Source organism: Mastacembelus armatus, chromosome 17 (assembly GCF_900324485.2).
Source record: "Mastacembelus armatus chromosome 17, fMasArm1.2, whole genome shotgun sequence".
NCBI classification, from domain to species: Eukaryota; Metazoa; Chordata; class Actinopteri; order Synbranchiformes; family Mastacembelidae; genus Mastacembelus; species Mastacembelus armatus.
The window spans coordinates 23,114,851-23,138,842 of record NC_046649.1 but is presented as its reverse complement, the minus strand read 5'-3'; the positions used below and the strand labels follow the sequence as shown (position 1 = coordinate 23,138,842).

General features: G+C 41.7%; 4 protein-coding genes across 4 annotated transcripts; all 4 read right to left on the bottom strand.

Annotated features, from left to right (window-relative positions):
• Positions 1-4,069: 4,069 nt before the first annotated feature.
• Positions 4,070-5,861, bottom strand: LOC113134628 (tripartite motif-containing protein 16-like). The gene is made up of 2 exons (XM_026314090.1): positions 4,398-5,861; positions 4,070-4,316 (listed from the first exon to the last, which is right to left on the bottom strand). The coding sequence occupies exons 1-2, from the start codon at positions 5,804-5,806 to the stop codon at positions 4,115-4,117; spliced, it is 1,611 nt and encodes a 536-aa protein (XP_026169875.1). The 5' UTR covers positions 5,807-5,861; the 3' UTR covers positions 4,070-4,114.
• A 6,463-nt stretch (positions 5,862-12,324) lies between these two features.
• Positions 12,325-14,143, bottom strand: LOC113134572 (tripartite motif-containing protein 16-like). The gene has a single exon (XM_026314021.2). It carries the CDS (start codon positions 14,107-14,109, stop codon positions 12,418-12,420), a length of 1,692 nt encoding a protein of 563 aa, XP_026169806.1. The 5' UTR covers positions 14,110-14,143; the 3' UTR covers positions 12,325-12,417.
• A 3,881-nt stretch (positions 14,144-18,024) lies between these two features.
• On the bottom strand, positions 18,025-20,687 carry LOC113134600 (zinc finger protein OZF-like). Its single transcript, XM_026314053.2, has 2 exons — positions 20,386-20,687; positions 18,025-19,896 (listed from the first exon to the last, which is right to left on the bottom strand). The coding sequence occupies exons 1-2, from the start codon at positions 20,555-20,557 to the stop codon at positions 18,962-18,964; spliced, it is 1,107 nt and encodes a 368-aa protein (XP_026169838.1). The 5' UTR covers positions 20,558-20,687; the 3' UTR covers positions 18,025-18,961.
• Positions 20,688-21,648: 961 nt separating this feature from the next.
• LOC113134599 (tripartite motif-containing protein 16-like) lies at positions 21,649-23,560 on the bottom strand. Its single transcript, XM_026314052.1, has one exon. It carries the CDS (start codon positions 23,526-23,528, stop codon positions 21,846-21,848), a length of 1,683 nt encoding a protein of 560 aa, XP_026169837.1. The 5' UTR covers positions 23,529-23,560; the 3' UTR covers positions 21,649-21,845.
• Positions 23,561-23,992: the final 432 nt, after the last annotated feature.

The following is a 23,992-nucleotide window of genomic DNA, read 5'->3' as shown; positions in this document are numbered from 1 at the left end:
TCTGAATGAGTTTTATTGCAGATTTGGATCACCCCCCACCCGCTCTGATTGTCCTCCAGAGCAACCATTAACACCTCCATCCATCAACCCCCTCTCCCCCGCTCTGATACTTCAGACCAGTGTGGACGATGTGTGTCGGCTCTTCAGGAAGCAGAAGAGAAGGAAAGCACCAGGACCAGATGGGGTTTCACCATCATGCCTCAGAACCTGTGCTGACCAGCTGGCTCCCATCTTCTCTCTGATCTTCAACAGATCACTGGAGCTGTGTGAAGTCCCTGCATGCTTCAAACGCTCCACCATCATTCCCATCCCCAAGAAGCCAAAAATCACAGGACTCAACGACTACAGACCAGTGGCTCTGACATCCGTGGTCATGAAGTCCTTTGAAAGACTGGTGTTGGCCCATCTGAAGAACGTGACTGGACCCTTCCTGGACCCCCTGCAGTTTGCCTACCGATCCAATCGGTCCGTGGATGATGCAGTCAATATGGGGCTGCACTACATCCTGCAACATCTGGACAAACCAGGGACTTATGTAAGGATTCTGTTTGTGGACTTCAGCTCAGCATTCAACACCATCATCCCATCACTCCTCCAGAATAAACTCTCCCAGCTCTCTGTTCCTGACTCCACCTGTCAGTGGATTACAAGCTTCCTGACGGATAGGCAACAGCTAGTGAGGATGGGGAAATTTACTTCTGGCTCCCGCATCACCAGCACCGGCGCCCCCCAGGGGTGTGTTCTCTCCCCACTGCTCTTCTCCCTCTACACAAACGACTGCACCTCCTGCGACTCCTCTGTGAAACTCCTGAAGTTTGCAGATGACACCACTGTCATTGGTCTCATCCAGGACGGTGAAGAGTCTGCATACAGACAGGAGGTGGAGCAGCTGGCTCGCTGGTGCAGTCACAACAACTTGGAGCTAAACACGCTCAAAACAGTGGAGATGGTTGTGGACTTCAGGAGAAATGCCCCCACCCACCCCCCTCTCACCATTATGAACAGCACTGTGGCACTAGTGGAGTCATTCAGGTTCCTGGGCACCACCATCTCTCAGGACCTGAAGTGGAACTTCCACATCGACTCCATCACGAAGAAGGCCCAGCAGAGGTTGTACTTCCTGCGCCAGCTGAAGAAGTTCAACCTTCCACAGACGCTGCTGACCCAGTTCTACTCAGCGGTCATCGAGTCGGTCCTGTGCTCCTCCATCACTGTCTGGTTTAGTTCTGCCTCTAAATCAGACATCCGAAGACTTCAGAGGACAGTCCGGACCGCTGAGAAGATCATCGGTGTTACCCTACCCACCCTCCAAGTCCTGTTCACCTCCAGAGTGAGAAAAAGAGCTCGGAAAATCACTCTGGATGCCACCCACCCGAGTCACCACCTCTTCCAGCTCTTACCGTCTGGCCGGCGCTTCAGAGCTCCAAACATCAAGACAGCCCGGCACAAAGGAAGCTTCTTCCCTCAGGCCATCCAACTCTTAAACTCGTAGCTCTCCACCATTCCCTTCCACCACCTGCACTATGACACTTGCACCTTCTTGCTCTTTGCACACCAATTAGTTCCCCTTTCATCCTGTTTCTCAGGTTATCTGTGCATTTTTCTCTTAGTCTTTTAGTTTTTTGTAGCATTTCTGTAGCATTTATGTTTACTGTTTGACCCTTTGTAGCATTTGTATTTATGTCTGTTTGCACTGGAGTACCCCCCCCCCCTGTACCAAAACAAATTCCTTGTGTGTGTGTGTGTGCACACTCACTTGGCAATAAAGCTCATTCTGATTCTGATTCTGATTCTAAAACATTCCCTAGCTAGCAATAACTCAAACAACCTCACATAATGCAGCACTTTGTAAAATACAAGAAGACTTACCATTATTTACAGGGATACTCTCCATTCCAAAGCATCTGAAGCAGTGAACACATAACCCGATCCAGGCTAATGTCAGAAATGTCCAGGTGTTTTTAACAGAGCAGCTTCAAATTAGCTCACAGCATCATCTTAGTCTCTGGTATTATGAGGCCTTTACTGAAGAGCTTTGCTAAAGAGAAGCATTGCATGCAGTGTCCACTGTAATGTCAGGATGTATTAATGTCTCATTGTACTTTCATCAACATTTTAATTCCCAAGAAGAACTTAACGTTAGCCTTGAGCTCTAATCTTAAAGTAACGTTAGCCAGGACAAACATGGTGTGGTTAAAATGCAGTCACTGTACAGCAGCAGAACAATATCACGTCACTGACAGTGGACAGGAACCAACGAACAGTATAATATGAAAACTGTTATCTGACCTTTGAACCTTAAAACGCTCGTAGCTGTAGTCAAACTAATCAAACCACCACCGTCACAACAAACGGATATACGCATGCGCAATACGCGGCCGCAAAAAAGCGGGAACTTTAAATTTCTACCAGGAGCGAGCGTTGAATATCTTCGGTTAGATTTTTAATTTAAATTATTTTCTGTAAATTTTTTATTAAGAGTCAGAAAGTAAAAATAATAAAAATAACACATACGACCTCCAAGGTCAAATTTACTGTCAGTCACTTCTAGTTTTAGCCTGAACTACAAGCTAGCAACTCCGTGGGGATAACAGGAAACGTTAGCTTTAGCCAACTCTACTGCATTTGTGATTAAGGCAAAGACCGTATGCAGGAGAAGTTAGATTTCTAACACAATCCCTCATTAAAAACACATATTCTTACCTTCCTTCCTCTGCTGCAGTGTCCACAGACAGCTGTGAGACAGACATGAGAAATGTGGAAAACCACTTTCGCCTCCATCAGCCTTACTACCAGTGACGTCACCACGACGTAACGTCAACGGGAGTGAGGAAGAGGCATTAATGCGCATGTGCAATGGCTCCTAAATTGCAGACGTAAACCCAGCGAAAATGCATTTGGCGTGAACTTGTATACAAACGGGATTTTCTTTGTCAGTCAAACTATCTTCCTTTCACAAACAGGTGCTGTGATGCTGGAAACGGATGTACACACATTATTTCACCTCACATCAAGCTCCCATTTGGAATAACACATTTTATGTGAAAATAAATCTATGTACTTATTGTACTATGTACTTATATTGGGCGACTGGATGGAAAAATACTTGGTCAGTAAACTGTTTGCTCAAGTATCAGGGTTAATGGCTGACCTGTTATAGCTTTTATTTAAATACAACAGAAAGCACACAGGCTAAATTTGATAATGTCATCAGAGCTGTTCACAACTCAGTTAAACTGTTAGACCAAAACAATGAGGCCAAGAAGCAGCATCTATTTGATGCTCTACTGCTAAAATAATTTTAAATAAACCTTGTGTTTAACAGAAGGGTTTTAAACTAGCACCACACCACATTGTAATATATTATAATGGTAAATAGTTCTCTGCAAAATATATTCTGACTTTCTCATCTTTTAAATAAGAATATTCATGATTAAATTATGTTGTGAAAATCTTTCTCATATTTATTTATAAGAAATGTGTTTTCCATGTTGAGGCTAAACTTAAAGGAGCAGTGCATATAAAATAAACTGACCAGCTGTATTTCAATCATGTTAACTGCATATAAGATTATGGTTAACTTTTCTGAGGGGCTAAATTACATGAAGCACCATGTCGTAATTGAAGACATGGACAAGTGAAGAAGTACTGAAATCATTTACTACTGTTTGCTACTAAGCACAGCTGTGCATTTTACTTTTGTTTCCAGAATATTAATATGATACAACAGTGTACTGTGAACAATTTGTTTTGTACCCTGGTGAAATATTTGTTTACTGTATATTTCAGTATTACCTGAACCCTCAGGTGTACTGGACATGACATTGTGCTCTGTGGCTCTCACACTCCCCCTGCTGCTCATGTCTGTCTCTAACAACAAACTGGACCAACTGGACTGATTTAAAATTATTTGTCTTCATTTTTCAATCCCTAGTTTTATTGCTGGATAAAACAATAATAATACAGACAGTAAATTAAACATTTTACATTGTCAGTTAAAAAGGCAGAGATAAAACAGAAACCAAAGATCATAGTTCTACCCACAGTATGATTAATGTGATACCACAACAATAAACAACTATTGAAACTAAATCAATGAGCTGATTGAGCTGCTTTAATCCTGTAGCATGACTTCACAAATCTCAGCACTGCTTCCAGAATTCAAACAGTAACCAAGCCAGAGTCCAGCATAGAGAGGCTGAGTGAATGTGGTCTGGACTCTGTGGAGGAGAGTCATGGTTTCAGAGACACTGTAGAAGGACAGAATACCTGCTCTGTGATCCAGGTACACTCCTACTCTGGAGGACTGAGGACCTGACACTGGAGTTTTGATGCTGTTATGCCAAAAATTATAATTGTCTTGTCGACAATATAATGCCCAAGATTTGTCGTTGTGTCCAAATCCACATTTATTCGAGGTCCCTGCTCTGCTGATATTCTTGTATGTGACTGCTACATTGACTCCTGTCCCGCTCCACTCCACCTCCCAGTAACAACGTCCAGTCAGACTCTCTTTACTCAGGACCTGCCAGTAATCAGCGAATCTGTCTGGGTGACTGGAATAAGACTGTTGTCGACTCATTACAGTTGCTTTTCTGTTTCCCTCAGATAATAACAGACATGTATGTGCTGTGTTTGGATCCAGTGTGATTTCCTGTGAATATTGTAAGAATCCAGCTCTGGTCTTGGGCTCTGGTTGTGACAGTAAAACATCCACTTCAGTCAGAGCCAGTGAGATGTTTGTCCAGTTCTCCCTCAGAATGTCCTGTAGTTTATCTCTGAGCTCTGATACAGCTGCTGTCACGTCCTCAAAGTAGAACAGAGGACGGATATTGATGCTGGATGAGTCTGTAGGTTCACTGAGACCTGGCACTGAGGGGTAGTTCTGTAGAAACTGGGTGTGATCCTGTGTGTGTGAGAGCTGCTTCAGATCAGCGTCTTTCCTCTTCAGCTCAGAGATCTCCTGCTCCAGCTTCTCCTGAAGCTCTTTGACTCGACTCCCTTCAGTTTCCTGCTGGGATCTGATCTGCTGCTTCACATCAGAGCGTCTTTTCTCCAGGAGACAGATCAGCTCAGTGAAGATCTTCTCACTGTCCTTCACTGCTTTATCAGCAGAGCCATTGATGGCCTCCAGCTCCTGCTGAAGCACCTTCACATCGTTCTCTCTGTCCTGGATTCTCTGCTGGATTTTCTGTCGACTCCCCTCGAGCTCTCTCTGCCTCTCAGTCCTTTCTGCTGCAGCTGAGACTGTGTTGTGGCCTTTATGTTTGTCCACAGAGCAGAGATAACAGATACACTGCTGATCAGTGCGGCAGAACATCTTCATCACCTCATCGTGACGAGAGCAGATGTTGTCCTGGAGCTTCTTGCAGGGCTCCACCAGCTTGTGTCTCTTTAACTGAGCTACATCATAATGAGGCTGGAGGTGTTTCTCACAGTAAGACACCAGACACACCAGACAGGACTTGAGGGCTTGCAGTTTTCTCCCAGTGCAGAAATCACAGGCCACATCTTCAGGTCCAGCATAGCAGTGATCAGCAGGAGCAGCTTGGAGTCCAGTCTTCTTCAGTTGCTCCACTAAACCTGCAAACATGATGTTTTTCACCAGGACAGGCCTCGGTGTGAAGGTCTGCCTACACTGAGGGCAGCTGTAGATATTCTTCTTATCCTCTTTATCCCAGTAAGTTTTAATACAGGTCATGCAGTAGCTGTGTCCACAGGGAACAGTCACCGGATCCTTCAGTAGATCCAGACAGATCGAACAAGAAATTGATTCCTGGTCCAGCTGAACTCCTTTCTGTGCCATTTCACCTCTCAGTGGTAATGACTGTGGGACTTCGTTAGAAGTGAAACTAGTTTGAGCTCTGATCTAAACAGCATGTGTTTGTACAGTGAATGTGGTCTGTCAGATCCTGCACCTCCCCACATGATGGTTACACCCATCATCAAACTGTAGATCTAAAGGGGAGGGAACAAGGAAATATGTGGACAGACTGGAGCTGCTGTGTGTGAGAGCAGAGGGAGGGTTATCAGGCTGAGCCTCATTTCAGGAAGACAGAGATACTGCTTATTTAACCTTTGAATTCCTCATTAAATACACTGATCAGTTATTTATTAGCTGATATTTTCATTTAGGGATCATGTCTTCCTCAGTTTTAACTCACCTGCTCTGTTCTCCTAACATATAAACTAAAAACAATCTATTTTTGATGTAGAGGATTTCAGCTAAAATCAGTCATGAAGAAACCAGAACACTGTTAGAAAATGTCAGACTTAGTTGATCACTGACATGTTGACAGGCCTGTTGTATCATTTGCCTTTTAAGGACATTTCTTCAGACAGACCTACAACTCCTGGTTCAACATCCATGGTAAAGAAAGGCCATAAAATGTTGTTGCTTCTTTATTTTAGGAGTAAATATGTGGTTGTTTGGACCAATCACAGTAGACTTCCTGCTATGAGGTCACTGATCAAAACAAGGCCCTGGTTTTAGATTTACAGTAATTCAGACAGAGACACAGCATCAGTCTCATACAATATGCTGATATTAGCCTGATAATGCTAACGTTTCTCTGTAAGGAAGTAAGCAGTCACACCTGGATGACAATCATTTTACTAGTTTCCAGCAAGATGGTTTCCTGCTAAAAAAGAAGCAAAGAAAATGTAACACCTGGATCTCAAATAAACTAAAAAACATAACACCTGTGTATTTGGCTTCATTTGTGGGTTGATGTTTGTTGATTCAATATTTGGATTCATCCAACTGCCTGAAGACCAAATTAAACTTGAAACAGTCACTTGGAGATGAATATTATCAGTTTCATTATCAATATTTAGGATGGTGAGTCAAACCAGATGGTGCTATTATCTGTGAGCTAGCTTGTTAGGCTGCAGGTTCACTGGTCCTTGAAACAGTTTCAGTAAATTAGCAGCAAATTAATAAACAGCTCTAGAAAACACTTGACAAACACTGTGTCCAAAATCACTCCCTGTTTAATTTATGGTGCATTATATTTAGCTGACACCATTTTGTTTCTGTATCCAAACTGTGAAATCTGTGTAGCACAGACTAAGAACTGCCCACAGTGAAAAATGAAATGGGCCAAATTTGATAGAACCTGAAGTAAACAGTCGGGTGGTGCTGCACCTGTAAGGGACACAACATGAAGACTGTACTGCTCATTGTAGAACAAGGGAGGGACTTTGGACTCAGAATGCTGTTGGGTTAACCCTTTAAACCTGAGGCCTATTTTTAGATCTATGCTCAAAAAGCCCTTTAGAAACCAATTGATCTTCTGTATAGGATTTAATTTTTTAAACTTCTAAAAGGTACAGAACATCTTTACCTTTTGTCTGACATGAAAATTTGACAGAGAAAAGGTTGGTGACCACTGGCCTAAAGAATATTGCTTTAAAAAAAAGGTCCTACCACATTAGTATTCATGATTCAACTCCGCCCCCTTGAAGGCCTGTTATCAAAGAATTAACACGAATTAGAAACAGCTGAACTGGTGAGGCTTTGTCATTTTATTTAGTGAAAGTGGTGGCCAACTTCAATGTCAAATAGAGAAAAGGCCATGCTTTTTAAATACTGCTACAAACGCCTCTACATATAGCTATTAATGTGACTTTTAATTCCACCACAAATAATAATAGTTATATTAAAAAGAACTCTGCTACTAATACTACTACCCCCAAGAGTCACTAATGAAGTGAATTGTAACAGACATGTACGAGTCCACTGTTCGACTCATCCCAAGGTCTGTCGTACAAGCAAAGAAAGGCTGGCTGGACAGTTGTGATTCAAGCACAGACCTCGATTCAATGTACAAAGTGGGAATCTGTCTCAGGAAAGTGTTTTCTCCTTGGCATCTCATATCTTTTGTCAAGCTGTTCTACAAGGTTTCTGAAACCTGTTTTATCAACAACTGAAACGGGAATTTGGTCCATGCAAATACTGTCCTTCTTCTTCTCCTTTGGGCTGCTTCCTTCAGGGGTCGCCACAGCCAATCATCTGCCTCCATTTAACCCTATCTTGTATCCTCCTCACCCACACCAACTATCCTCATGTCCTCCTTCACTCCATCCAAGAACCTCCTCTTTGGTCTTCCTCTAGGCCTCCTTCCTGGCAGCTCTAACCTCAGCAGCTTTTTACCAATGTATTCACTGTCCCTCCTCCTCTGAACATGTCCAGACCATCTCAATCTGGCTTCCCTGGCTTTTTCTCCAAAACATCTAACATGAGCTGTCCGTCTGATGTCCTCATTCCTGATCCTATCCATCCTCGTCACTCCCAGAGAGAACCTCAACATCTTCAGCTCTGCTACCTCCAGCTCTGCCTCCTGTCTTTTTCTCAGGGCCACTCTCTAAGCCAGACAACATTGCTGCTCTCACCACTGTCTTGTCCACCTTTCCTTTCATTCTTGCTGACACTCTTTTGTCACACATCACACCTGACACTTTCCTCCACCCGTTCCAACCTGCTTGCACACGTCTCTTCTCTTCTTTTCCACACTTTCCGTTGCTCTGGACTGTTGACCCTAGGTACTTAAAATCCTCCACCTTCTTCACCTCTACTCCTTGTAACCTCACCGTTCTACTTCAGTCCCTCTCATTTACACACATGTACTCTGTTTTACTGCGACTCAGCTTCATTCCTCTCCTTTCCAGAGCAAACCTCCACTTCTCTAGATTTTCCTCCACCTGCTCCCTGCTCTCACTACAGATGACAATGTCATCTGCAAACATCATGGTCCACGGAGATTCCTGTCTAACCTCATCTGTCAGCCTGTCCATCACCACAGCAAACAAGAAGGGGCTCGAAGCCCAAAGAAACACCTTTAAGGTAAGACAGTATTTACTGCTACTGTGGGTTCAGTGGCTTGGTCCAACGGCTGTCAGGCTGTTTCAGTGTGAGATTCAAGATTTGAGATGCAGCTTCAACACAATGTAACACAAACACCATCAGAGCAGAGTCATAATCCTCTCTGATTTAATTAACAATTTAATTCTACCACCATCTTGTGGTGGTTCAGAAGTACTGATACTGTATGTTTTGCTCAGTATTGATGCCTCACTGTCAAACTACTTTTTAATACTGAAAAGAAGTAAAAGCAATGTCAGAAAATATATGTTAAGTATGAATACTGTAGCTGTGAGACGACTGCAGTACAGTAAGTTAAATACTTCCATCCAGAAGAAAGAAGCTACAGGAAATGCACAAACTCATGTAGAAGAAAAACTGTTCTTGAATAAATAGTCAGATCTCAGTGACAATAAATGAATCCGTTTGAGAACTGAACAAAAAATAAACAACAATGCAATAAAACTTGAGTTGGACATGTTTAAAATCAGCATGAAGTTGGCTCAGGTTAGTAAAGATCCTTCAGGGATCAGTCTTTCTAACTGTCCTCTGTCACAGCTTTGGCTGCACAGCATCAACTGTAAAGGGTTTAAGAACTCTGAGCAGTGGGACACAGAGCTTTGGCATCTTCTGCTTCTGTTCAGCTTTGAGTTTGAAGGAGAGAGAAGTTGGACCTGAAGCAGATGGTGACTTAACTTTTCTTTGAGTTTTGTCCTTAGTCCTAGTGAAGCTGTATTGAGGACCTGCTCTGTTTCTAACTGACCGTCAGTTATTCACACAGGTTGCAAAGTGCCCAGATCTGATTAAACAAAAATCTAATTATTAAAAGGAAGAAAAGAGGAAAGTGTGGAAACATAAAGAAAAAACTGCTGACCCATCATATCTCTAGTCCTGGTTCTGTTGTGTAATGTACTTTACTGGACACATTAATCACCTGATCTCAATGTAACTGAACTATTAACCACTTGCTGATGATCAGATTATGAAGGTACCAAAAAAAAAAAAAAAAATGGGTGTAATGTAAATGAAAGCATCAACAGAGAAGATACAAAATGTCTGCTGATGTCTGTGTGTTGAAAGATTCATAGTCTCCAAGCCAAGAAGCAACTCAGTTGAACTTTTATGTTGAAGTGTAGAGAATATTGCCTTTAAAAAGGTCCTACCATGTTAGTTTCCATGATTCAGCTCTGTCCCCCTAAAATAAATAAATAATAATATGAATGAAAAACATTAGTAGACAGTGACAAAGTCTAGTTAGGCTAATTTCAAAATAAAACCAAAGGAAGCAAACATACTTAATGCAATGGAAAATTATGTTAAATATCACATATAGTTTTTTAAGTGTTATCAAAGAATTGACACTAACTAGAAACAGCTGAACAGCAGGTGAGGCTTTGTCATTTTATATGGTGAAAGCTGTGACTATATTCGATTTAAAAAAAAGAGGCCATGCTTTTTAAAGGATACTTAATCAAATGCCTCGACACTTTCTATTACAAATTACAAGTTATATTAAAAAGACTTCTACTACTGAGCACTACTAATACTACTATTAATACTACTCTGCTGATTACTAAAATTAATAGTAAATATATTACAAATACTGCTACTACTGTAATAAACTGAATCTCTTTCATAATAAAATTAATAAAACCAATAAATCTACTGCTGATATTGCTAATTAGGTCATACTAGGAGATTCTCTTTCAATACAATTTCTCTTCCATCACATAAAGCAAGAGGCTCTAACTTCTTTTCAGTTGTCAATTTATTTCCCCAGAGGCAGAAAAACAAGTAGCCCCATGCTTCAGAAACTTCTGTAGGTTCATCTGGCTGATTTTTAAGAGTCACTGATCTTAAAAACAGATTCTAAAACATTCCCTAGCTAGCAATAACTCAAACAACCTCACATAATGCAGCACTTTGTAAAATACAAGAAGACTTACCATTATTTACAGGGATACTCTCCATTCCAAAGCATCTGAAGCAGTGAACACATAACCCGATCCAGGCTAATGTCAGAAATGTCCAGGTGTTTTTAACAGAGCAGCTTCAAATTAGCTCACAGCATCATCTTAGTCTCTGGTATTATGAGGCCTTTACTGAAGAGCTTTGCTAAAGAGAAGCATTGCATGCAGTGTCCACTGTAATGTCAGGATGTATTAATGTCTCATTGTACTTTCATCAACATTTTAATTCCCAAGAAGAACTTAACGTTAGCCTTGAGCTCTAATCTTAAAGTAACGTTAGCCAGGACAAACATGGTGTGGTTAAAATGCAGTCACTGTACAGCAGCAGAACAATATCACGTCACTGACAGTGGACAGGAACCAACGAACAGTATAATATGAAAACTGTTATCTGACCTTTGAACCTTAAAACGCTCGTAGCTGTAGTCAAACTAATCAAACCACCACCGTCACAACAACAAACGGATATACGCATGCGCAATACGCGGCCGCAAAAAAGCGGGAACTTTAAATTTCTACCAGGAGCTAGCATTGATTATCTTCGGTTAGATTTTTAATTTAAATTATTTTCTGTAAACTGTTTGCTCAAGTATCAGGGTTAATGGCTGACCTGTTATAGCTTTTATTTAAATACAACAGAAAGCACACAGGCTAAATTTGATAATGTCATCAGAGCTGTTCCCAACTCAGTTAAACTGTTAGACCAAAACAATGAGGCCAAGAAGCAGCATCTATTTGACGCTCTGCTGCTAAAATAATTTTAAATAAACCTTGTGTTTAACAGAAGGGTTTTAAACTAGCACCACACAACATTGTAATATATTATAATGGTAAATAGTTCTCTGCAAAATATATTCTGACTTTCTCATCATTTAAATAAGAATATTCATGATTAAATTATGTTGTGAAAATCTTTCTCATATTTACTTATAAGAAATGTTGTGTTTTCCATGTTGAGGCTAAACTTAAAGGAGCAGTGCATATAAAATAAACTGACCAGCTGTATTTCAATCATATTAACTGCATATAAGATTATGGTTAACTTTTCTGAGGGGCTAAATTACATGAAGCACCATGTCGTAATTGAAGACATGGACAAGTGAAGAAGTACTGAAATCATTTACTACTGTGTGATCGTAAGCAAAGCTGTGCATTTTACTTTTGTTTCCAGAATATTAATATGATACAACAGTGTACTGTGAACAATTTGTTTTGTACCCTGGTGAAATATTTGTTTACTGTATATTTCAGTATTACCTGAACCCTCAGGTGTACTGGACATGACATTGTGCTCTGTGGCTCTCACACTCCCCCTGCTGCTCAACAAACAATTACTAACAACAAACTGGACTAACTGGACTCATTTAAAATTATTTGTCTTAATTTTTCAATCCCCAGAATTATTCCTGGATAAAACAATAATAATACAGACAGTAAATTAAACATTTTACATTGTCAGTTTGGAAAAAAAAGGCAGAGATAAAACAGAAAGCAAATATCATAGTTCTACCCACAGTATGATTAATGTGATACCACAACAATAAGCAACTATTGAAACTAAATCAATGAGCTGATTGAGCTGCTTTAATCCTGTAGCATGACTTCACAAATCTCAGCACTGCTTCCAGAATTCAAACAGTAACCAAGCCAGAGTCCAGCATAGAGAGGCTGAGTGAATGTGGTCTGGACTCTGTGGAGGAGAGTCATGGTTTCAGAGACGCTGTAGAAGGACAGAATACCTGCTCTGTGATCCAGGTACACTCCTACTCTGGAGGACCGAGGACCTGACACTGGAGTTTTGATGTTGTTATGCCAAAAATTATAATTGTCTTGTCGACAATATAATGCCCAAGATTTCTCATTGAGTCCAAATCCACATTTATTCAACCTCCCTGCTCTGCTGATATTCTTGTATGTGACTGCTACATTAACTCCTGTCCCGCTCCACTCCACCTCCCAGTAACAACGTCCAGTCAGACTCTCTCTACTCAGGACCTGCCAGCAATCAGTAAATCTGTCTGGGTGACTGGAATAAGACTGTTCACGACTCATTACTGTTGCTTTTCTGTTTCCCTCAGATAATAACAGACGTGTGTTTGCTGTGTTTGGATCCAGTGTGATTTCCTGTGAATATTGTAAGAATCCAGCTCTGGTCTTGGGCTCTGGTTGTGGCAGTAAAACATCCACTTCAGTCAGAGCCAGTGAGATGTTTGTCCATTTCTTCCTCAGAATGTCCTGTAGTTTATCTCTGAGCTTTGACACAGCTGCTGTCACGTCCTCAAAGTATCTCAGAGGATGGATATTGATGCTGGATGAGTCTGTTGGTTCACTGAGAGCTGACACTGAGGGGTAGTTCTGTAGAAACTGGGTGTGATCCTGTGTGTGTGAGAGCTGCTTCAGATCAATGTCTTTCCTCTTCAGCTCAGTGATCTCCTGCTCCAGCTTCTCCTGAAGCTCTTTGACTCGACTCCCATCAGTTTCCTGCTGGGATCTGATCTGCTGCTTCACACCAGAGCGTCTTTTCTCCAGGAGACGGATCAGCTCAGTGAAGATCTTCTCACTGTCCTCCACTGCTTTATCAGCAGAGCCATTGATGGTCTCCAGCTCCTGCTGAAGCACCTTCACATCTTTCTCTCTGTCCTGGATTCTCTGCTGGATTTTCTGTCGACTCCCCTCGAGCTCTCTCTGCCTCTCAGTCCTTTCTGCTGCAGCTGAGACTGTGTCGTGGCCTTTATGTTCGTCCACAGAGCAGAGAGAACAGATACACTGCTGATCAGTGCGGCAGAACATCTTTATCACCTCATCGTGACGAGAGCAGATGTTGTCCTGGAGCTTCTTGCAGGGCTCCACAAGCTTGTGTCTCTTTAACTGAGCTACATCATAATGAGGCTGGAGGTGTTTCTCACAGTAAGACACCAGACACACCAGACAGGACTTGAGGGCTTTCAGTTTTCTCCCAGTGCAGAAATCACAGGCCACATCTTCAGGTCCAGCATAGCAGTGATCAGCAGGAGCAGCTTGGAGTCCAGTCTTCTTCAGCTGCTCCACTAAACCTGTTAACATGGTGTTTTTCACCAGGACAGGTCTCGGTATGAAGGTCTGCCTACACTGAGGGCAGCTGTAGATATTCTTCTCATCCTCTTCATCCCAGAATCTTTTAATACAGGTCATGCAGTAGCTGTGTCCACAGGGAACAGTCACCGGATCCTTCAGTAGATCCAGACAGATCGAACAAGAAATTGATTCCTGGTCCAGCTGAGCTCCTTTCTGTGCCATTTTACCTCTCAGTGGTAATGACTGTGTGACTTTGTTAGAAGTGAAACTAGTTTGAGCTGTGATCTAAACAACAGGTGTTTGTACAGTGAATGTGGTCTGTCAGCTCCTGCACCTCCCCACATGTTGGTTACACCCATCATCAAACTGTAGATCTGAAGGGAACAAGGAAATATGTGGACAGACTGGAGCTGCTGTGTGAGAGCAGAGGCAGGGTTATCAGGCTGAGCCTCATTTAAGGAAGACAGAGATTCTGCTTATTTAACCTTTGAATTCCTAATTAAATACACTGATCAGTTATTAGCTGATATTTTCTGATAGCTGATAGTTTTAACTCACCTGCTGAGTTCTCCTAACATAAAATTTAATTATATGCATTTTTTTTTAAAATCAACTTTTGATATAGACGATTTTAGCTGAAATCAGTCATGAATAAACCAGAACACTTAACAATAACTTAAGTGCAATTATTGGGGATGCTTATCTTCAATAAATGTTTAATTCAAGAAATTTCATGTATCACTTTTTATTCCTTGTGAGACGAAGGGGGAAAATTAAAGTCGGCATCATATATCGGCCATCGGCTGCCCTAATTTCTAAATATCAGCATCGGCCAGAGAAAACCCATATCGGTCGACCTCTGGTGTTAACATCAATTGGTGAGTTTAGTACAGAGCCAGGTGAGAAAGTGAAAAGTGAAAGTGACTTAAAGAAACACCTTTAAGCTAAGACAGAATTTCTACTACTGTGGGTTCATTGGCTTGGTCCAACAGCTGTCAGGTTCTGTGATCAATTCATTGCTCGTCTGATTGATTTGTGTTGAGATTGGAGGTTTGAAGGTTGACTTTAGTCGTGAAGCTGTGAAGCTGACCCCACTGTGGTCTGAGGGTGTTTTGGGGCCCTGGACAAATTTTGACATGTCCTGACATTTGTGCTTTTTTCAGTGTCTTTTAAACATATTAATGTCTAAAGTCTGATAACACTGTAATCAGCACAAAATTGGCTACAATAATATGTGAGCAGCAAGTTTATACATGATAGTGTTTTTGAGAAAAAAGTGTTTATGCATGGCTAGTGAAAAACTACAATTTTTTACTCACTGAAATAAGACCATAAAACACAAACAGGACATTGGTTCACAAGACTTTGGAGACCAGCATGTTGTAGGCTAAAGTGTTTACTTCAGAGTGCTGTGAAAGTCATCTTGTTCACACATTCACAGAAAACAATACACTGATTTAAATTTTCTAAGACACTTTTTGTCCAGAAAGGCCATATGCAAGAGGGTGTGTCTGAGGATGAATAGTCATGTGATTTACCTGAGAACACAAAAGACGCACTGAACGACCAGACAAAGACACATAATGAGCCTTTCAGTCAATGTAGATGGGACGGATTAGTGCAGCACAATACAACACAATGAGGAGCCAAACGATCCTCATTTGAGTTAAAATCAGTGTTTTTACTCTGAGGACAAGCTAAACTATTTGTCTCTGTGAGGAATGTAAGGAGCGCCGCTTCACATGCGTAACACGCCATCATCCAAACACGCAGAAAAAGTGAGTAAATTCTATGATGAAGTTTGATATTTTGTGTCATTTCTCGGGGGCGTGCACATATTTACCTGGTTCACCTGAGATAATTTACATGTGAACAGTGGACAGTGTACAAGGCGGGACCGCATTACCTGTAATGAGGTGAGACAGGAAAAAACGTACTTCTCCTTACGTTCATACGGATTAAATAAAAAGTGATGATTTGTTTTCGACTTGAATTGTTTCATTTAATAGAAGACATTTCAAGCTTTCTATACATATATTTCTCATGTCTTTGAGGCAAGTATTCACTGAGAGTCAGGTTGTTTTATTTACGTGTCTGTGAAGAGAGATCACAGAGACAGAGAAGACAGAGAGCGCACCCTGTCTGCTTTCTTTATTTAAAAAAAGCACAGCGTTTTGTTGTTATGATGGTATACCACTAAAACTAGACCCTTTGACCCTTAGACGTCAATGATATATTGCTTTTATCTGTACGATCAAAATTGACGGAGTAATTCAAGTTTGTTTCTCCCTCAGGTGCTTATGCTGGTTTCTCATTAATTTGGGCTCTTCTCTGTCAGGTCACCACTAAGACTGACAGCTCTCTGGATGAGTTCTTAAGGGCTTCTTCAAGTCTGGTATCTGAAAGAAAGTTTCTTACAGATGTTGCAGGCCTGTGGCTTCTCTCCATGTGGATTTTGAATGTCCATTCAGTGATGATCTCTGACTGAATGTTTTCCCACAGGTGTTACAGGAGTACGCCTTTTGGCCTGTGGGAGTTCTCATGTGGACTTCCAGGCTGTTGCTACATAAAAAGGTTGCCACACAAATTTCACAGGATTTGTCTCTGTGGATTCTTATGTGACATTTCAATAATGAGATGTGACAGAATTGTTTCCCACAGGTCTTACAAAGATACGGCTTCTCACCTGTGTGGATTGCCATGTGAATTTTTAAGACAGAGCTTCGTCTGTATGCCCTGCCACATATTTTACATGAATAGGGCTTCAAAGCTGTGTGGGCTCTCCTGTTGGTCAACAAGTGCCAACTGCCTCTGAAACTTCTACCACAAGTGTCGCAAACGTATGGCCTCTCACCTGTGTGGATCATAATGTGGACTACCAGGCTGTTTCTATGGGCAAACCTTTTATCACATGTTTTGCAAGAATCTCACCAGTGTGGCTTCGCAGATGTACAGTCAATCTGGACATGTACTGAAAAGTTTCTCCACAAGTGTCACATTCTAATGTTTTGTCTGTGTGAGTAGGAGGGTGAATCTTTGACATGAGAGATTTGTCCACATCGTTGTTGCTGTGACTTGTGTTTTGGTGACGTCTCTTCTTTGGCTTTGTCTCTGCATTTCTAGCTGATCCTGACTCCACAGGCTGACTTCCTGTCTGGTCTTGGCTCTCAGCTGCAGGAGAGCTGTGAGAGAGGAGCTGCTGGTCACTGTGTGGTTCTGCTTCACTCTGGTCACTGTCCTCATTAGTAGGAGTCCACATAAAGGTATTGGTCTCCTGCTTCACTACAAGCTGCTCTCCCTCCTGACTGCTGCACAGTTGATCCTGTTCCTCTTTAAACTGTGGAGGCTCTGGATCCTCTTGGTCCAGACTGGAGTTCCTCTCCTGGTTCCAGAGCTGCTGCTCAGGGAGCAGTCCTGTTGTTGTTCATGGTAACTAATACGTATAAATAACACGTGTGACAGTCTCCGATTGATTTACTACACTGCAAAGTCCAGCCGTGTGCTTGTGTATACTATGCAGTGTATAACAGAGCCCAGTGTGTGCTAACCTCAGTCAGATCAGAACCATGTTGACCCCTTGTTCCCACCCTGTATTCCACCTTCCTGTGTCATGAAAATCCCAATACTCTTTCCAGACTGCATGTGTCTGCTCCTTGATATAATCTGAATGACTGCTTGGCTAATGTGTCTATTTCTTCATTACATTCAACATTTACATGTACAGGAATAAAAACCCTTAATCCTCTATTATGCAGTCCAAACTGCAAATGAAATATTTCTAGCATTATTTCTTGTTTGCAAGATGATTTCCCTTAAACATTCAAGCACTGACAGACTGTCAGGTGCAATTACTACCCTACAGAGATTGTTACCATCTACCCACTACAGTGCTAATAATATTACAGAGCTACTTTTTTGTTCTACCCTCAAATATGATTGTTCAGTTGTGTTGCTTTAAAGTCAAAGGAACCTGATTATTTTCACTGTACATCTACATTTAACATTCGACACCGATGGATGATAATCCAGCCACGTACTGAACGAACACCTGGACGACTGCATCTGTAGTTAGCTTCATCCATTTGGGAACATGAGTTTAAGTAACCAGCACCGCAAAAAATATCCTTGTTGTCAAAGTTCTTTAACAAAAGTCAGTTTATTAATATAAGACCTTCTACAAATCCATGCAGTAACATCTTCTGCAGTTTGGGGTTTGAGTCAGCTCTACAGCCAGACACAATAAAAATGATATCAAGTTGCTGTAATCACAAAACCCATTAAAAATCTAAAATGAGACGACATGTCCACACAGAAAAAGGGAACGTCTAGTGGAGAAGATGACAACATAACTGACCCAACAGCATCAGAGGGTTTTTCAGCTTCATCATCAACACAAACATGACTTTTTTTTAGGATGCACTGATTGCAATTTTCTTCACCTCTTCCAATTTTTCAGTGCGACCTGCCAATTTCAATTCTTTTTTAAAAGAACAGTAGTGAAAGCATATACAGAATTACTCTCAATTAAATGTTATATTTTGTAATAAAAGAAATGATTAAACATTACAGGATCGTCTCACAACAAAATAAAGTTGTCCGCTCCTTGAAAAAGTTAGAAATAATAATAATAAAAAAGTAGGCTTACTAACAAAAAATGGTTGTTCTCCCATGTCGTATTTTGGCCTTACAAATGTTACAATCTGTGATCTTTGTGTCATCTTCAATCACAGAAAAGACCTTCCACACCAACCACATGTTTACACGCACCTGTGAGTGTGCGTGTGGCTGTGACGTCATTGCCTGCGCCGCTGGCAATAAAAGGATCGGCTCGGACTCGGCAGGACTTGAGTCTGACTGGCCAGTTCCGATCACTGGCCGGTCAGTCTGTGCATCTCTAATTTTTGGTTTTTTATCTGTGAACATTCCTAAATAAACACTCAGTGTTGGTGTCCAATTCATTTTTCTTCTGCATATGTAACATATATATGGTTTTTACCCTGGTGGAGTTTTCAAGAAGAACAAGAAGGAATGATGAAATATGAAACTTATCCCACATTCTCCATGATTGTCATTTCTAAGATGTATGTATTTTTAAATGACCCTTCATTCCCGATAGTTGCCTGAATCTTTTCCCACATATGTTGCAATAATATGGTTTTTCACCCGTGTGGATTCTTAAATGAACATTGAGCGATGCTATCTGACTGAAGCTTTTCCCACAGAAGCTGCAAGAATATGGCTTCTCACCTGTGTGGGTTCTTAAATGGGCTTTCAACGCTGACATCTGACTGAAACTTCTTCCACAGTTGTTACAACAGTATGGTTTTTCGCCTGTGTGGGTTCTTAAATGAGCTTTGAGCGATGCTATCTGACTGAAGCTTTTCTCACAGCAGCTGCAAGAATATGGTTTCTCATCTGTGTGGGTTCTTAAATGAATATTCAGCGTTGATCGATAACTGAATTTCTTCCCACAGGCGTTGCAAACATATTGTTTCTCGTCTTTGTGGGTTCTCTTGTGTATATTTAAGTCATAATTGGACCAAAAAGCTTTTCCACAAGTGTCACATAAAAAAGTCCTTTTCCCTGTGTGAGCATCACCTGACATGAGAGATTTGTCCACATCGTTGTTGCTGTGACTTGTGTTTTGGCGACGTCTCTTCTTTGGCTTTGTCTCTGCATTTCTAGCTGATCCCGACTCCACAGGCTGACTTCCTGTCTGGTCTTGGCTCTCAGCTGCAGGAGAGCTGTGAGAGAGGAGCTGCTGGTCACTGTGTGGTTCTGCTTCACTCTGGTCACTGTCCTCATTAGTAGGAGTCCACATAAAGGTATCTGTCTCCTGCTTCACTACAAGCTGCTCTCCCCCCTGACTGCTGCACAGTTGATCCTGTTCCTCTTCAATCTGTGGAGGCTCTGGATCCTCTTGGTCCAGACTGGAGTTCCTCTCCTGGTTCCAGAGCTGCTGGTCAGGGAGAACCTCCTCCTCCTTACAGACATGTTGCTGTGGGAGCTCTGGAGGGACAAAGGACACAAGGACCAGGTTACTGACGTGAGGACAGAAAAACCATGATGCTTCTTATTCACCAGTTTCTCAGTGGAATTTCCCAGTCCACCTTAAAATTGTCCTAAAATGAGCCATGGACTGAAAAGTGTCCAGATTAAATGGATCAGTTCAATTCACAGGAACTGGCTCTTTATTCTTTACAAATCAGCAAATGCAGCAACTTCAAATGAGTCACTGAACCATGTTCAGAATGAGCCAAATGTGAGAGTCAACCCTATGAAACTTCACTATAGTCAATGGATCAGGGAACATTTGGCTGCAAAATGAAAAGTCCCAGTTTCTGCTGATTCAACGTGTTCGCTCATGTTTCTGGTTCACACAGAAGCTTTGGAATAAGAAGCCAACGTCGTAGAAAAGCAGAAATCTGACCAAGAGTCTAATTCACGCTGAGTCTTTGTGGCTCTGCGGTTTCTGAAGGAGCCCGTGGACTTACAGACCTGTCCTGTGCAGCTTTATCTCGGGTTTCCAAACGATATCCAGCAGTCTGCGCTGACGATCGATCTCTTGCTCGTACTCGACGATAGTTTTTTCAAAGACTCCGAATATTTCTTCAGCAGCAGCAGTTAGTCGCTCGTTGACAAACTCTCTCAAACACTGAACTGAAGACATTGTTGGTTCGTTACAGCTCCGATATTTCTCTGGGATACGACTACACCATCGTCTTCTACTGACTCCACACAGCTAACGCTGCTAGCGCCGCCTTTGTTTATTCCCGCTGGCTGTCACACCGCCAGCTTCCGGCGGGACACGACACACAGTTTTTTGTTCCGCTTTCAAATTGTCCTATAAGATTTTCTGTAAATGTCAAATATTTGCCTGTTAACTGTAGTACAGCAGAAGCTTATACAGCATGAATCGAGTCATTATTAGAGTTCACGGGTAGTAGAAAAACTAGATTAGTCAGTGTTGTGACTGCCCAGCGGTTAAAGCATATTCACATAAAATAAAACAAGGTAGAGCTTGTAAAAGAAAAGCGTGCCTGATCAAACCAAGTTCATATTTGTAATTTTATCCATTTTTTAGTTTTAAATGTTAAGTTAAACTTTCTGTAAATACAAAAATGTCTCATTTTAGAATATCAGCCAACTTTTTTTGACACCTTTGTTTATTTTGAAAGGACAATGCAAATTATGTAAAAAACTGAATAAGTTACATTTTTTCATGTACAAATGTGCTGTCATTAAGCAAATAAATGCAGATTTGTTACACAGGGCGGCATCACACTGTCTCCTCAGTGATAGTGCTGTTTGACTCCTTCTGTGGGGATGCATCATTCTGCAGTTACCTTGTTCAACATTAACTCTTCATGTATCACATTCACATTTTCAAGTTGAAACTGACTGAAATATTATGAGGTGATACCCTTTGAACCCAAAGTGTCCATGGTGCAATACAAGAAGAATTCCACTTTTCTGACTCAGACCCAGCTCGTCGTCCATTTTAATCTGGCCGCCAGTTTTGACTGTCCTGTGTTGTGTTGCCAGTTCTCATCACTGTAATTCTGTTAAAAAAACCTTTGGGTTTCTGAGGCGCTCTTGTGGTGTGTGTGTTCCATCAAAAAACTGAAATCCTGACACACTCAAAATGTTACTGAGGTAAAAGTATAAAAACAGCAGAATCAAAATTAACAAAAGTGAAAGTAGGAGAAAATATATATGAGCAGTACTTAACATAAACAAAACTATTTCTGATACACATTCCTATATTGAAGTAAACTTTATTTCAAAGTATTTTTGACTAAAATAATTGATTGTAACTTTCCCTAAAAATCCAGACGGTAAATCAAATGTTTTACATTATCAGTTTGTTTGGTTGATTAATGTGACACCACAACAATGAGCAACTATTAATGAAACTAAATCAATGAGCTGATTGAGCTGCTTTAATCCTGTAGCATCTATTTGAGTTTACAAATCTCAGCACTGCTTCCAGCAAAAATAAAACCACTAATCCAGAGTCCAGCATAGAGAGGCTGAGTGAATGTGGTCTGGACTCTGTGGAGGAGAGTCATGGTTTTAGAGACGCTGTAGAAGGACAGAATACCTGCTCTGTGATCCAGGTACACTCCTACTCTGGAGGACCGAGGACCTGACACTGGAGTTCTGATGTTGTTGTGCCAAAAATAATACTCGTCTTCTCCACAATATAACGACCAAGATTTGTCATTGAAACCAAATCCACATTCATTCGAGATCCCTGCTCTGCTGATATTCTTGTATGTGACTGCTACACCAACTCCTCTCCCGCTCCACTCCACCTCCCAGTAACAACGTCCAGTCAGACTCTCTCTACTCAGGACCTGAGAGTAACGAGTGAAGCTGTCTGGGTGACTGGAATAAAACTGTTGTTGTTTCATTGCTGCTGCTTTTCTGTTTCCCCCAGATAATAACATGTATTTGTTTGCTGTGTTTGGATCCAGTGTGAGTTTCTGTGAATATTGTAAGAATCCAAATATGGTCTTGGGCTCTGGTTGTGGCAGTAAAACATCCACTTCAGTCAGAGCCAGTGAGATGTTTGTCCATTTCTCCCTCAGAATGTCCTGTAGTTTATCTCTGAGCTCTGACACAGCTGCTGTCACGTCCTCAAAGTATCTCAGAGGACGGATATTGATGCTGGATGAGTCTGTAGGTTCACTGAGAGCTGACACTGAGGGGTAGTTCTGTAGAAACTGGGTGTGATCCTGTGTGTGTGAGAGCTGCTTCAGATCAATGTCTTTCCTCTTCAGCTCAGTGATCTCCTGCTCCAGCTTCTCCTGAAGCTCTTTGACTCGACTCCCTTCAGTTTCCTGCTGGGATCTGATCTGCTGCTTCACATCAGAGCGTCTTTTCTTCAGGAGACAGATCAGCTCACTGAAGATCTTCTCACTGTTCTTCACTGCTTTATCAGCAGAGCCATTGATGGTCTCCAGCTCCTGCTGAAGCACCTTCACATCTTTCTGTCTGTCCTGGATTCTCTGCTGGATTTTCTGTCGACTCCCCTCGAGCTCTCTCTGCCTCTCAGTCCTTTCTGCTGCAGCTGAGACTGTGTCGTGGCCTTTATGTTCGTCCACAGAGCAGAGATAACAGATACTCTGCTGATCAGTGCGGCAGAACATCTTCATCACCTCATCGTGACGAGAGCAGATGTTGTCCTGGAGCTTCTTGCAGGGCTCCATCAGCTTGTGTCTCTTTAACTGAGCTACATCATAATGAGGCTGGAGGTGTTTCTCACAGTAAGACACCAGACACACCAGACAGGACTTGAGGGCTTTCAGTTTTCTCCCAGTGCAGAAATCACAGGCCACATCTTCAGGTCCAGCATAGCAGTGATCAGCAGGAGCAGCTTGGAGTCCAGTCTTCTTCAGCTGCTCCACTAAAGCTGCTAACATGATGTTTTTCACCAGGACAGGCCTCGGTGTGAAGGTCTGCCTACACTGAGGGCAGCTGTAGATATTCTTCTCATCCTCTTCATCCCAGTGAGTTTTAATACAGGTCATGCAGTAGCTGTGTCCACAGGGAACAGCCATCGGATCCTTCAATAGATCCAGACAGATTGAACAAGAAAAGGTTTCCTGGTCCAGCTGAGCTCCTTTCTGTGCCATTTCACCTCTCAGTAGTAATGACTGTGGGACTTTGTTAGAAGTGAAACTAGTTTGAGCTCTGATCTAAACTACTGGTGTTTATGCAGTGGATGTGGCCTGTCAGATCCTGCTCCTCCCCTGTAGTTTTGGAGTGAACAAGGAAATATGTGGTCAGAGTGGTGCTGCTGTGTATTTAACACATTTTTCAATAGAATATGACAAATGCAAATTAAATGAATAAGAGACTAAATACAAATCAGTATGTAGATAACTGTGAATGTAGAAATATTTTAACATGATTGGAAACCCTTAATTCTACCTTCAGCCTGTGTTTCTACAGAAGTATTGGTAGTGTATGTCTGTTTTAGGTAGATCTCAATGACATCACTGCCAGTAAATGTAGTTTTTAAGGAACTGGGAATTTCTTCAAACAAAACAGTTTCACATACACTGGTTTCACTTTGGGGGAAACTGGTTCCAAACAT